Below are 13,971 nucleotides of genomic sequence, written 5' to 3' on the forward strand. Positions count from 1 at the left end.
TTTACCAGAAAATAATTATCTGGATTATGGCTTGTCTTTTTGCAGTGAGGGCATTTATTCAAGAGAAAGCATGTTTACCTTGTGTGACCCTTCCTTTTACAATGGTCACAGAACTTAGGAATGAACCCCTCAGCAGCAGAATTTGTTGAAGACTGACCAGAAAACCCCTGAGCATCAGGCTGTCTAAAAGAAGCATAAGCTTTGGTCTCAGATAACTGTCCTACTGTATCTGTAATCTGTTTCTGTCTTTCTATCTTTTGCAGCAAACTTAGAGACTTATTGATCGATGGTAAGGGTTTCATGGACAAGATTTGTGTTCTAATCCCGCCATAACCAGAATTAAGACCCATCAGAATTTGTATGATCGAGCTTAGCATTATTTTCTCTTTCCAAGATTTTTTTAACCAAAGAACAGGAACACAGATCAATCTTACCACATGAACAGGTGGGTAAAGGGTCTAATGCATCAAGTGTTTCCCAAATATTTTTCAAAGAACCATAATATTCAACCAAAGAACTATTATTCTGCTTAACATCACCTAACTCTTGCTTTAATTGATACACTTCAATTGCATTAGCCTGCCCATACCGTTCCAATAACTCTGACCAAAGTTCCCTAGAAGACCTGACATACTTAAAATTTTCACGAACTGGTTTTTCAAGAGAATTTAAAATCCAACGCATTACCATCAGTTCACACCTCACCCACTGATGGTACTTTTTGTCATTTTTTGATGGCATAACACAAGAACCATCCACAAACCCATCTTTGTTTTTAGAAGCAAGACTCATGTAAACATCCATTTTCCATCCTAGAAAATCATGACCACCAAATAACCAATTGACTAACTGTGATGTTGGTTGGTCAGATGAACTTAAAAATAAAGGATCATCATAAAATTAATAAGCAGGTGTAGAAGAATCACTAGAAGTATCAGTCGGCATATTGATGAGATGAAGAGTATAACAGAATCAAGAAACTCAATTTATGAACAAGAATCGAAAAATTAATGGTGCGGAAGCGTAAGAATGGACAGAAATAACCTCTAATCCTTGAGTAATTTTGGCAAGAACTAGATCAAAACCCCAATAACCAAGATCAGAAAACCATAAGCTGATACCATATTAATTCTAGTAACATAGGTTGAGGATGAAGATTATGAATATAATGAAGAAGTATTGAATTATATGAACTATATTTTTGAGAGAATATAGATGAGAGATTGTGATGAAATATAATCTGAGTAATTTGTATTATGAAACTTAAGAGTACAATCGTTAGGAGTACAAGTATATATAGAGATTCTGTTATAACAGTCAACTTGATACTAACCGACTTAATCTCTATTTAACTAACCATTAACTAATCTAATAATACTTATTACAAACAGCCCAAGTAATAGCTAGGAACATACCTTTGACATCGATAGAAGCCATTCCAAGCATTCCGCACGGTTCAACATGGGTGGCCTATCAATCAACTCTTCGAAGCCACTCCCTGTCCATATCTCCCTCGCCTTACGACATTGAAATAAAGAATGGACCCCACTTTCCTCCTCCTCAATGCAAAGCCCATAGACGGGTATATCACAACAATGGCGTTGAAAGAGCCGCCCCTGAACTGGGAGCACATCTGCACATGCTCGCCACAAGAAGTGAGACAATTTTGGAGGTATTTCCAACCTCCAAATTACACTACATAAATTAGACCTTTGTTCAGTCCTAGGCTCCTTATTTATGCTATTATATCGTAGCTAACCCCCGAAACAGGTTGCTTGTTTTCTGGTTGAAATCGACTTAGTTGTATTCATTGGAAAACTATAAAATTTAAGATGCAAAACTTTGGATATATGAGTGAAATTTATTTGCTAAACAGTCGACATCATTACCCTTTTCAATAATCCATTTTGCTTACCTCATTAAGGCATAACAAATAAGCCCCCGGACTTTGCTCTTCTTCCAGTAATTCAAGTCTCAGAAACACTCACAGCACATATTGTCAAAAACAACTTCTCATGTATATTTTTACTTGTTTTGATATTTTATTACCTATACTTTAGTGGTTTCATCACAATTAATAATATTAGTGTTTTATTATAGCATTAGCAGAGTAAGGGCTATGCGAAAATTATTTTCAGTAAGAGCCTCCTATAGTCCTATGTAGAGCATTATATCACTCATATGAATGATATGATCACGACTTTCCAAAGTGCGAGTTTCTAATAAATTTATATACTTCTTATTCAACCTCTCTTTTGATGAATATATGTAGCATCAACATTAGTTTGTGTACGTACTTTTTTTCCAACTGGCAGAACGTATATTTAGTTATATATGTCACTTTGAGCGGTTATAGATTTATATGCCTCATGCTCCGGGATGGCCCTATTGACACCAATGAATTGATACTCAGAAGACGTTGACCACATTAAAAAAAGTAGGTGAGTCGACAATCTCGACATCAAATTAGGTTACCAGAACACTAAACATCAAATTACATATCCCGTAGAAAATAATCAACAAATTAAAATAAAACAAATCAACTTATTAGCTAATGAGATTCACCCAAATTGCATCCTTCATCAAAAAGAAAAAAAAATTATGGTGAATGGATACTAATCATACGGCCATACGGGGTGTCATTGCATCAAGAATTAAGTGTATAAATTGAAGTAGGGAAATGAGAGCAACGAAGAAGAAGATACCTAATAGTTAGGTTGAATGATTTGGACAACTCTGTGTATTATTAGGTGTCTTCTATGTTCGATGGCGTCGAGGTGGCAATGCCGCAATGGGACAACCGTGGCGGTTTGACACAATTTGGTGGGATCGACCAAAAACTTGGGGTTCGAATATGCGTGTTCTGTTGTGATAATATATGCTAGCTTCCGCTGGAATTCGGATAGTCAACCAACAACGGTTGTTCTTATCATGGGGTTAAGATTAAAGGTGAAGTTGAAAAAGTCTGTTGTAATGAGGAGGGAGGAGTAGATAATTAATTGGATATTTAATTATGATGGCACTACAACAAATCATCACTTGCGCCACGAATTATGCCACGGGAATTTGTACTTCGTGGCAAAAATTTACCTACCTACGGGAAAAAACATAAGATAAAACTATTATAAAAAGTTACGCCACGGGAAAAATCCAACCGTGGCTAATATTCACTTGGGCCACGAATTATGGCCACATCCGTGGCGAATTATCATTTTAGCCACGAATGACGCCACGCCCGTGGCAAAAAATTCTCTTAGCCACGAGTAAGGTTGACCGTGGCAAATAACTAACTTAGTCACGAATACGCTATGTCTTGGCAAATAATTGTCTTCTGGTAAGAGAGAAAAATTTGTGCTAATTACTTACAAAATTTTAGTGTTGGTACTTTCAAAGTGGTTTTTCAAATGAAGTTGTGAACAACTATATTCTAAAATAATTCTGTGAAGAGTAATATGGCCTCAACTTTGTAAATGATTTATTAATATTATAGCTATAAAAATAAAGAAATATGTATTATTATCGTTTAATAACGACAAATTAAGCATGTTGAACAATATTTATGCAGAATCTTATACTCCCTCCGTCCCAGTAGGTAGTTCAGTTGCTTTATACACGATTATAAAGTTAAGGAAAGAAGAATGAGTTTACAATTATTAAAATAAATCAAATGTAACTTGAAATTTCGAGGAAATATAATGATCCCCACTCACATAAGTTGGTTTAACTATTAGAAAGGAAAAGTGTAGACTTTTGACACCCAAAAATGAAAAAAAAAATAAACTATTCACCGAGACATAGGGAGTATAAACTAACCTAATAAAAAAAACGTAAATTCTATTCTTTCCGGTCCAATACCATCCGGATCGAAAAATCCTGGTTCGTACCGAAATGAACCAGCACCCGAAATCCTAAAAAAATCATAGATCGAAACCAAAATTAAGAATCTCTATTCATGTCCGGTCCAATTACCGATCCAGACCGGATAATCCACACCCCTACAAACCAACGACTTTTATTTCATTAAATATAAATAAAAAGGAAAAGGAAAACTAAATCCTACAGTAATTAATACGGAGTAATTTATACACGATTAACCCACCCCCCATAAAATTAGGCCACGCATAAATTCACGGGTAAATATGCCCGGGTCACTGGATTTGTTGCAGCCGGACAAAAATACCCCTATCATGATAATACACCATTTGGACTGGTCGTGGAAATTCAAGGGCAAAATAGTGGGTTGACAAATACTTCCAGTGTCCCAGGAAGTTTGCTCTGTGAATTTAGGGTTGCCCTAAAATTAAAGCAACCCCAAATAAGTGAACACCGTTCCACAAACGAAAACTGCGGCATCGTCACAGTTTCCTTCGCCACAATCGAACACTTCCGCATCGCCAGAGTGCGCATCGCCATCGTCAGGAGTTTCCGCCTATCGTCACCGCCAGTTTCCCCTCATTCGCTTCATTTCAATTCAAGGTAAACTAATAAGCCTTTTATAGAGATTTCGTTTTTTTATTTTATTAATTTTGTTTGATTGAAAGTATATCTTATGTTATAGAAGTGATTAATGGTAACCTACTTATAATTGTGTTATTGAATTATAATTGGTGATTTAGGATTTGATGATTAAGACGGATGAAGTAGTTTCTACCACAAATTACTTGTCTCTCCAATTTCCTCTTTATTTTTTTATGCATATTTTTGCGTGTGTTTTTGCAATTTAGTCTGATTATGTACCAAATACAAATAGAAATTGCGCACTTAATTTCGTACAAGTACTATGTTTTTCGTTGTTATGCTCCCTATGTCCCAATCATTGTTTATCTTTTTTTTATTCTTTGTGGAGATATTCTAATTAAAGGTAAACAAATGATTGAGATGAAGTAAGTGACTCATTATGTTAGTTAAAGAATTGAAAAAATGTACTCTAACAAATTAGAAATGAATGACCGAGTGTTTGAGTATAGATTTTGCTGTCAATTAGAATTAAGACTCACTGTAACACAAGATGGTCAACTAATGTGCTAGGATTGTTAAGTGGATGGGTTGTCACGATTGGTGGTGGTGTTTGTGATATTGCGACGAAAAGCGGATGATATTTTGATAAACACGCGACTATTAGATACCTATCATTGAACCAAAAACCATTATGCGTAGTACATATCAGTTGACGAACTAATATGAGTCTATGTATCTATGGGCATTGAGTAGCAACGTAACTAATCTAGTACATCGAGATAGGTATAGTACGTAAATGAAAAAAAAAAACGTGAACTATGGAATCGAACCCAGGATAAGTTTGAAAGTGTGACTATCTAACCACCACACTAACAAATATGCTGCTTCATGTAGTCTCTTTATTTACTTAACCTTTTTTTTTGCTTAAAATGTGAGGTGACGTAAACTCACTCCCAACCCCTAAACAACGCCTATGCTAATTATTGTAACTTGTAAGCTGGTAATCTCTAATACACCCAACTGTTGTTCAGCTAATAATAGAAGTTTTATTTGGCACATAAGCTAGTCTTAAATATAGACATTTTAATACTCCACATACAACGTAATTGGAAAATAACCAACCAAGGCCATGCTACATATCACAAATATACCTGTTTAATTTATTTTCCACAGATAGGATCCCGGCTAAAGCATGGGGCTGATATGTGCTTGCTTATGGTACATATAGAACTGATGTAGACGTGGATACTTTAGATATGTCGAATAAAGGATATAATGGATACATGCAATATAGAACACAGAAGTTGTATATAAATCGAGTCATAGAGTGATTTTGTGTTCGCGAATACATCTTCAAAGCATGATACCAATGACATGGAAAGATACGAGAAAATATATTGGGAGTAAGGTGGACATTCAATGTTTTCAATTTTCAAGATTAATAACGTTTTTGTTATTATTTTTGCAGGTTAATGTATAGCACCGGTATGAAGCAATGCATAACACCCGTATGAAGGAGAGTATGAAGCAATGTATAACACCCGTATGAAGCAGTCATTTAGATTAAATAATCTAGAATATATTTTTTTTTCATTATTTTAAAGTTGGTATGTAGTCCCTCCAATTTCTTATTATCTTCCCTCTTTCCTTTTTCACACAAGTTTGATTATTTCCCTCTTTTTTTGGTAAGTTTCATTCATTTTTTTATTAATTTCTCTCTCCTAAAAAATCAATAACTCTCATTACTTTATCTATTCTTTATTCATTATTCATTCTTTATTATTTTCTCTCCCCTATAAACTTCACAACTTACAATATTTTATTCTCATTTATTCTTTCTTTCTTCCCCTTTCTTATTTTGTGTGCCCAAAAGAAAGGGGAAGATAATAGGAAATTGAAGGGAGTATTTTTTTGTTTGATTAAAGACATATTGTATGTTTAACCAAATACTTTGTTAATGTTAGCATGTTGTTTTACACATAGTTGTCTAACCACATGTGTTATTCTGTATTGAGAAATATGATCGTTGAGATCATATATCCTATTTGAAGCCACCTGAAGGATATTTAAGCCTCAACAATTGCTAGAGTGGCTAGTATTTAAAATACTAGTCATGAGAAAACATGTTTCTTGCCACTCAATTATCTTGTATTAAAAAAAGATTTAGCCACGAGAAAATCAATGTATTGTCACGGGAACAATAATTTTTTCTTGGACGTTTAGCCACGGAAATTTTCTTTTATTGCCACGTTAGATCTTGTGGCTATTCAAATTTTAGACACGATAGAATCCAGTGGCTATTAAAATTTTTGCCACGGGAATAATTTTTTTTCCACGAATTTTAGTCACGTGAAAATCCGTGGCAAAAAATTTAGATGTTTGCGACATCATAGCTTTTCCCGTGGCTATTTAGTAGCCACGGCCACTTGCGCCACAGAAGATTTTTCGTGTCTTAACACCTTTAGCCACGGGAATTCTACACTTACGCCACGAATTAAAACGTGGCGCAAGTGGTGAATTGTTGTAGTGTGGTGGTCAAGAAGAAAGGGGAAGCTGGTGAGCCATTATTTTTTTCTGTTTATGAGGAAGCGGTAAAATGCTTGTAGACCGTAGTAATGCTTATGACGTGGCATATATTGATGAATAGTTTTTCAGACGTGTCACAATAGTATATGGGTAGTTTGTCTTTTTATAATATGTATAGATAGATAGATTAGGGTGAGTGATATTAAGTTGGCTTTTATTGTGAGCATTAACAGATAATTCAATTATGGGAGATGAAAAGAAAGAAACAAAGGGACGGTGTCAATGATATAATTGATTGCAAATTCAATTGGGATGTTTGATTGATGCTCAACTGATTTGTAGATAAAATTTCAAACGTGACAGTCCGTAAACAAACGTGACATTTCTAAATCCTGCGTGGCATTTCTAAATCCTATGTGGATTTTTCTACATGGAGTTTATGGGTCATTTTAGCCTAGGCTTTTAATAGTATTTTATAGATACTAGAATTTCATAAATAAATACTCCCTCTATTCCACTATACTATATTATAAACTAACTACAAGATTGACAACACGAATTGAATATGACTGGCAATATGTTTTTAGGTTTATAAATCTTTTTTAGGATTTCAGAAACTTTCAAAAGTATGTTTTATTTGGGTATGTATTACTTTTTTATTCATCATTTTTCCTTTGAATAATAGCTCTCATAGAATGAAATTGGAGTTGCGAGGATCTCAATCTTATTAACAAATTAGACAAAAAAATCATATTGTCATGGATAATGGCTAAATGTAAATTATTATCTAATATTTATGCATACATGTCATATTATCTATCTAATGTATATATACAAAACATATAATGAGATTGCAATGAAATTTGTAGTAGGCTACTATATATTTAACTCATTTTATCATTATGCAAAAATTTAAAATTTAGAATTTTTGACAAATTGATATAGATGATATACTAAAACTAGCATTTATTAAACTTCATAGCTATGTTACTATAAAAAAAATATATATATATAATTTATGAGAATTAAAATATTGAGAATATAAAAAACTTTTAATCATATATGTTTTAAGCTCTTTATATTGTGAGATTTATCATTCTCAAAAAAAAAAAAATAATTCAACATTATGCATTAATTTGCCCTTTCATCTTCACATACTAACTTTATTTATCCTCAATGACAAAGGGACTTTCAAACATTCACATAGAAATTTTAGTACAAAATCTATACAATCTAATTAAAAGGCAACCTTAACCATTTAATTTTTTTTACATGGGTGCCATGAATTACTGAACTCATTGATGATTTGAAGGTATTTTTTTATTTTTTAAAAACCATATGTTATTAGTATATTAATCAAAACAACAACTAAAGTAAAATATATAGTTTAGTTGTCAAAGAAATAACGCGTTAACTAACTAAATTTTTTGTATTTCAAGACTACATTTTTTTAATGGATCAACTAATTGCTCGGACAAATATAAACAATACGATAAAAATAACAAAACTAAAACAGATAAATCCGTGAATTTCACGGGTCACAAACCTAGTTATTATACTTAAAAGTGTTGTCATGTGACCCCACACCCTCAAACTAGAGCTGTCAAATGCGGGCTTGGCCGGATATGTGTGGGGCCGTGAAGAAAAAAGTTGCCCTTTAATATTATAGTGGGGGGATGTGTTAGAATTATGGGTCAATTATCCTTGCCCTAACCTGCCCTTTAGTCAAAAGTCGGGCGGCCCATAGGCTAATGGACCGTAACACTAAACTTTAACTGTTAATTACTTATTCGGTATAGAATGACTTCAACTTAAACTACTTTTTATATCTCATACCTTGATTTGAAATAGAGGTAAAGATTGGATGTATACATTATTGTAACTTGTAATACTCGGTAATTAGCGATGTTTAGAATATATGCACATATTGGAAAGACAATCAAATTTTAATTAGCATGAATATGTTTGGAAAGACAATGGTTTAAGTTCGACTTTATTAAATAAAAATATGCTTTTATTTTCTTTCATTAAAAAAAATCATTATTTATAATACAAAACAATTAATATACACAAAGAAACTGAAAATTTATTATCTTATATTTTTAGTGGGCCGGGCGGGTTGGCCTGTTTGGAAAAGCTCGTGTCCATGTCCGGCCCATTTACTTAATCGGGTCGGGCTTGTACAGTCTACGGCCCATGTTTTAGAAATTTTTGTGACCAAGCGCCGCTAAAAATAAGGGTCAGATGGGTTATTGAACGGTATGACCCATGAACAACTCTACCTCAAACATACATCTGCGGCTAGAGACATAAGTGCACAGGCGGGTCGTTGAGTTGGCAAGCCTTGACATGACCCGTGGTCCATTTTAACACGACACAAGATTGGCAAGGCCTAGCACGGCACGACACACCATGGGTCGTGGGCCATGTCTGGGCCAAAGTTTGAGAAAAAAGAGCGGGCCTAGCCTAGGCACAACACGCTTTGGCTAGCTTAGGCACGCTCAAAATACAAATAAGGTTAATGGAGGAATTACATGAGCATGCCCAAGCACGGCACGACACAACACGCCATGACCAGTGCTTAACCGCCTTTTTTTCATTTCACATGCATGCATGCCACAGCATGGCACGATGGCCGATGGGTCGTGTCATTTTCTTCTCCTAGCATGGTGGGGGTGTGGAGGATTACAGACGGTCCAACCAAAGAGAGGGAGAAGTGAAATTTAACATGGATGCGGGTGTTATAGAGGGAGTTGGTGTTGGTAGAAGCGGTATGTTAGGACGATATAGGAATTTAATGTGGAGAGCCACTGTACTACAAACTCAGGAAAGATTGGAGCAAAGTGAAGTTGAAGACGTTGATAATCTTTTTGGACTACAAGAAGCCCTTCAAACCAGAATCCGAACTATTAATAAGTGAGGGTAATTATACCATGCACCCAGGAGTATGGTGCATGGTACTCCCTTTTCTTAATTTTTTTCTTATAATAAATAAATTATAAATTAGAAAATAATAAAAAATATATTATTATTCATAATTTTTATTCCTCTACAAATTGAGATCATATTTGATATATTTTGTTATTTGTTTTATTTTTCCTCACATATTCACATAACGTAATTGACATATTCATATCATATCACATTATTTTTTTTTCCTAAATTATTTTGTATTATGCGATTTGGTATGAAACTAAACGTTCATGATTATTGTTCAATATATTTGAACAAATAAAGTCATATTCACTAAACTATAAATGTCATATTCACTAAAGTGAAAGTGAATATAATAGAACCATCGGATGAATATCACACCCCATAATACATATTCATCAAACTACACTGTCATATTCACTAAACTGAAAGTGAATATGATAGTGTCCTATTGTGAATATCGCACTTTAAAGCACATATTCATTAAACAATATTGTCATATTCACTATACTTAAAATGAATATAATAGTGTCATATCGTGAATGTAACACTACGTAACACTTAAACTTAATATGATCGTGGTAACTTTTCTTAAAAATGGAAGTTAATTTTTGTTTTAAAATTTTAAAAGAAACAAAAAAAGAGGAAGTTGAGGATGAGTAGGGGAGTTGGGGGGGGGGGGTGGAGGGAGTATGTAGTATCCTACACATGGGTGTAGGATATAAGAATTGGTGAGCGAGGGAGAAGTAATATATTTGTTTGATTTTTAATTATATTTACTTTGTTATCTACACTCTTTAAAAAGTCCAAAGTCTGGTTACTGTTCCTGGAACAGTAGCTTTGGCATTTTCTACCCATTTTACCCTTCCTTATTATTTCTGCCTATTTTCGTTCCACTTTCCTCGTTGCTCACTCTCTTCCATAGCTTAGATTTCTCTCTTTTTCCCTATTTTCCTCTCCCAGGCTCTGTCTCTCTTCTGTCTCTCACATGCATTTTCTCATAATCTGATGTATGCAATTCACTCATCACGTAGCAGGTAAGTTGCTCTGTTTATTCGTGTGATTCTCTTTCTATCTGTTATTTATTGTGAATTCTTGATTTTTAATTAAACTAAATAAGTTAGGGTTTAGTTTTTGGGTTTAAATTGATTGCACCCAAAAATTTGGGGCTATTTTTAGGTTTAAATTTCTGAGTTATTATGGTGTTTTTCTTATGGGTTGGTATATCTTTTTAATTAGGGGTCGGTAAATGACTGTGTTTTTTATTATCATTTGATGTTGCCCTTTCAAACTTCAGATGCTGAGAGGTCTGATACCAAAGAAAGGTAAGAAGAGAGATGTGGACAAGGCCCTCGGGAACTGCGTCCGCGGGATCCACACTAGGCATAATCGACTCGAGGTTCTTTCAAATCGAATTAAGACAAATTAGAGTCGCCACCAAGCTTTTTGGGAACTTGGAACCGTTCAAGTCAACTTTACACCTTTCGTCGAAAAGCATAAAGCCAAACGACTACGAGTGATTAAAGATAAAGACTTGTACCCTATATCACTCGATTTGAATGACTCTCGTAATCCAATGGTATTTAGACGGATCCACAAACCATAGATCTTGAGTAAGGGGTGAGGGTACGTGTTAGGAAGCCCATAAGGACACCGAACCCCGCCCGTCGATAACGGCCTCTACTAAGTCAATTATCGGATTTCAAACAAGGTCGTAGCTACTGCGATATATGATATGCAAACATCGTTTTAAAACCCTAACATGTGAAGTTTCTATGTCGATTTAGATGCAACTAAACTAACTTTGTCAAAGTTGTAATTTAGCATGTGGGTTGATTGATCTAACAACATACAAAGCAAACAAGGCTTAAGGGGAATGGGGGAGCCGTTGGGATCTACCCTATTACAACCCAGGCATTTCATGCCGACACGACGAGAAATTAGAGATACAACTCGATCTAAATACAATTGCTATATACGACACCATACACGACACATGGCCATTCTGCCTAGGAAAACGTGCACAAAGAGGTGGCCCACGGTTTACATAACTCACGGCCTTGGGTCACTCCTCGTAATGCATGCTTTCGCTTAATCTTATCGAATTAGACATTGGATCACACACCAAAGCATGCATTAGCATAAATCGGGCCATGTTGCTTTAAACAACATGCGATTTACTACGCTCTTACATGAATTGGAGCACAATCATCTAACCAAACAAGACTAAGGTTTTTGAAGAAGCTTTTGACTTGATAAAAGTAAAACAAACTTGAAAGTTACAACTCGATAGACAAATTATAAATTACAAGCAACGAAACAACAAAGAACAATTGGTACAAAAAACGAAGCAAGAAGGGCAAAGAAATCGGCCAACCTCACGGCCAAACCACGGCCATCCTAGTTCCTAGGTCAAGTTCATTAGTTAGATCAAATAATTGCGAAACGAGTTCGAAAGCGGGCTAGAAAACAAGTTAGAAACGACGTTGATCGATTGAAAAGATGTCACGCGAATGTGTATTCTACACGGTCTAAAGGGGTCGAATTAGGTCACGAAGTTACGATATTAACGCTACTCATCGAGTGTTAATAGGAAGGTGCTAATCACGCACTCCTATGCTAGCGATAAATCAAGTGAAAAGAGAGATGCGTTCAATTAAGTTATAGAATTGTTAGTCGATTTTTAAAGCTATGTCGATGCCACCTAATATGTCTAATTAGGTTATTAAATTGATCTAACGTCGTCTAAATGAGTCATATGTTAACAATCATAGGTCGAACTAACATGCGAAGGGTCCTAGGGTAGGTCGAATTGGTCGAAACAAACGAGGGATCAAAAGCGAGGAACGAAGTTAGAAATTGTTTTATTAATGCCCTACCTTGAACACGAGGATATGTAAATGAGACGGGGTGTACGACCGACCGATGTGGCGGATTTCTTTCCCATCTCAAGTCAACGCGGGTGTTCATGGTGGTACTTTAACTCATACTCGGACTAAACTAGTTTCATAGTTAACGATGTCAAACGATAAACAAAACGATAAACAATGTAAAACGAACAATGAAAAAACAAACATAAAAAGAACGAAATAAAAGGGAGAAGAGGAGGATTTGATGCACCCTCAACCTACATGTATCGTTGACACCGTCTTGGGTCGTAATCGATGGTAGATTTTATCTCGAGAGGCCGTCGTCGACGAAGGAACAAAGCAATAACACGTTTTTTTGCAAATCTGGACAGCAACTTTCAAACTGCAATTTCTCACTCGTTTCACTGTGAAAATTAGATTTAAAAGATGTTTTGAAAACTAGAAAGAGAGGAGAACAAAGATCTTAAAACAATCCCTGCTCGTTTTGAATTATTGGGCACGAAAAACGAGTACAAACAGAACTGGACAGACAGGAAAAGCCGCGAAAACAGAGCGTATGTCACTCTGTGTTTCGAGGGGATTCGTGTACTCTCAAGGGCAATTTAGCTCGTGAATCTTTGTCTAAGATGTAGATGGATGTTGTGTGGTTAATTAGGAACAAGAAACTCGAATTTTGATGGAGGTTTGAGGGTTGAACGAAGGGTTCCAAAGAGGACACACAAACTGATTCTCAGTTTTGTATGTCGGTTTTGTCGAGGGTTTTTGAGAGGCAATTAGGGTTTGTTTCTGGAGTTTAAAGCTTGTAAGTGACGGTATTATGTATGGAGAACTTAGAGGAATGAATGTATGGTGAAGGGGGGGTATTTATAAGGAGTTAAAGTAGGGTAAAAGGGGGGAGAGGCAGACGGGCTCGGTTTGCACATAGCTGCTGTCCAGCAGCTTTTGTGAGGGTTTGAGAGACTTTGTGAGGGGTTTTCTTGGTGGTTAAGCTAAGGTAATATGGTTAGGATACTAGGGTATGGGTTAGGGTTAATGGGCACGGGTTTTGGTGGTATTTGGAGCGGGTTTTGGGCTCGGGTTTGAGCACGCAAAACAGGGGGGGCTGCTTGTGCTGTTTCGTTTTGGGGCCTGTTTGAGGAGGATTTGGGACGGGAATTGGATGGGTTTTGTGGTGGTATAGGTG

The 13,971-nt window shown here is 35.5% G+C and overlaps 1 protein-coding gene across 1 annotated transcript; it reads right to left on the reverse strand.

Moving 5' to 3' along the window:
* Positions 1-339: 339 nt before the first annotated feature.
* LOC141601100 (uncharacterized) lies at positions 340-1,437 on the reverse strand. Its single transcript, XM_074421365.1, has 2 exons — positions 1,416-1,437; positions 340-812 (listed from the first exon to the last, which is right to left on the reverse strand). Exons 1-2 carry the CDS (start codon positions 1,435-1,437, stop codon positions 340-342), a joined length of 495 nt encoding a protein of 164 aa, XP_074277466.1.
* Positions 1,438-13,971: the final 12,534 nt, after the last annotated feature.

This window comes from Silene latifolia, chromosome 9 (assembly GCF_048544455.1).
Source record: "Silene latifolia isolate original U9 population chromosome 9, ASM4854445v1, whole genome shotgun sequence".
NCBI lineage: Eukaryota > Viridiplantae > Streptophyta > Magnoliopsida > Caryophyllales > Caryophyllaceae > Silene > Silene latifolia.

Bases quoted from the DNA above. Each gene is read 5' to 3' on its own strand.
- LOC141601100 (XM_074421365.1), bottom strand. From the start codon at position 1,437: ATGGCTTCTATCGATGTCAAAG. The intron at 813-1,415 runs GTATGTTCCTAG...ATGATTTTCTAG, and splicing joins GGCTTCTATCGATGTCAAAG to GATGGAAAATGGATGTTTAC.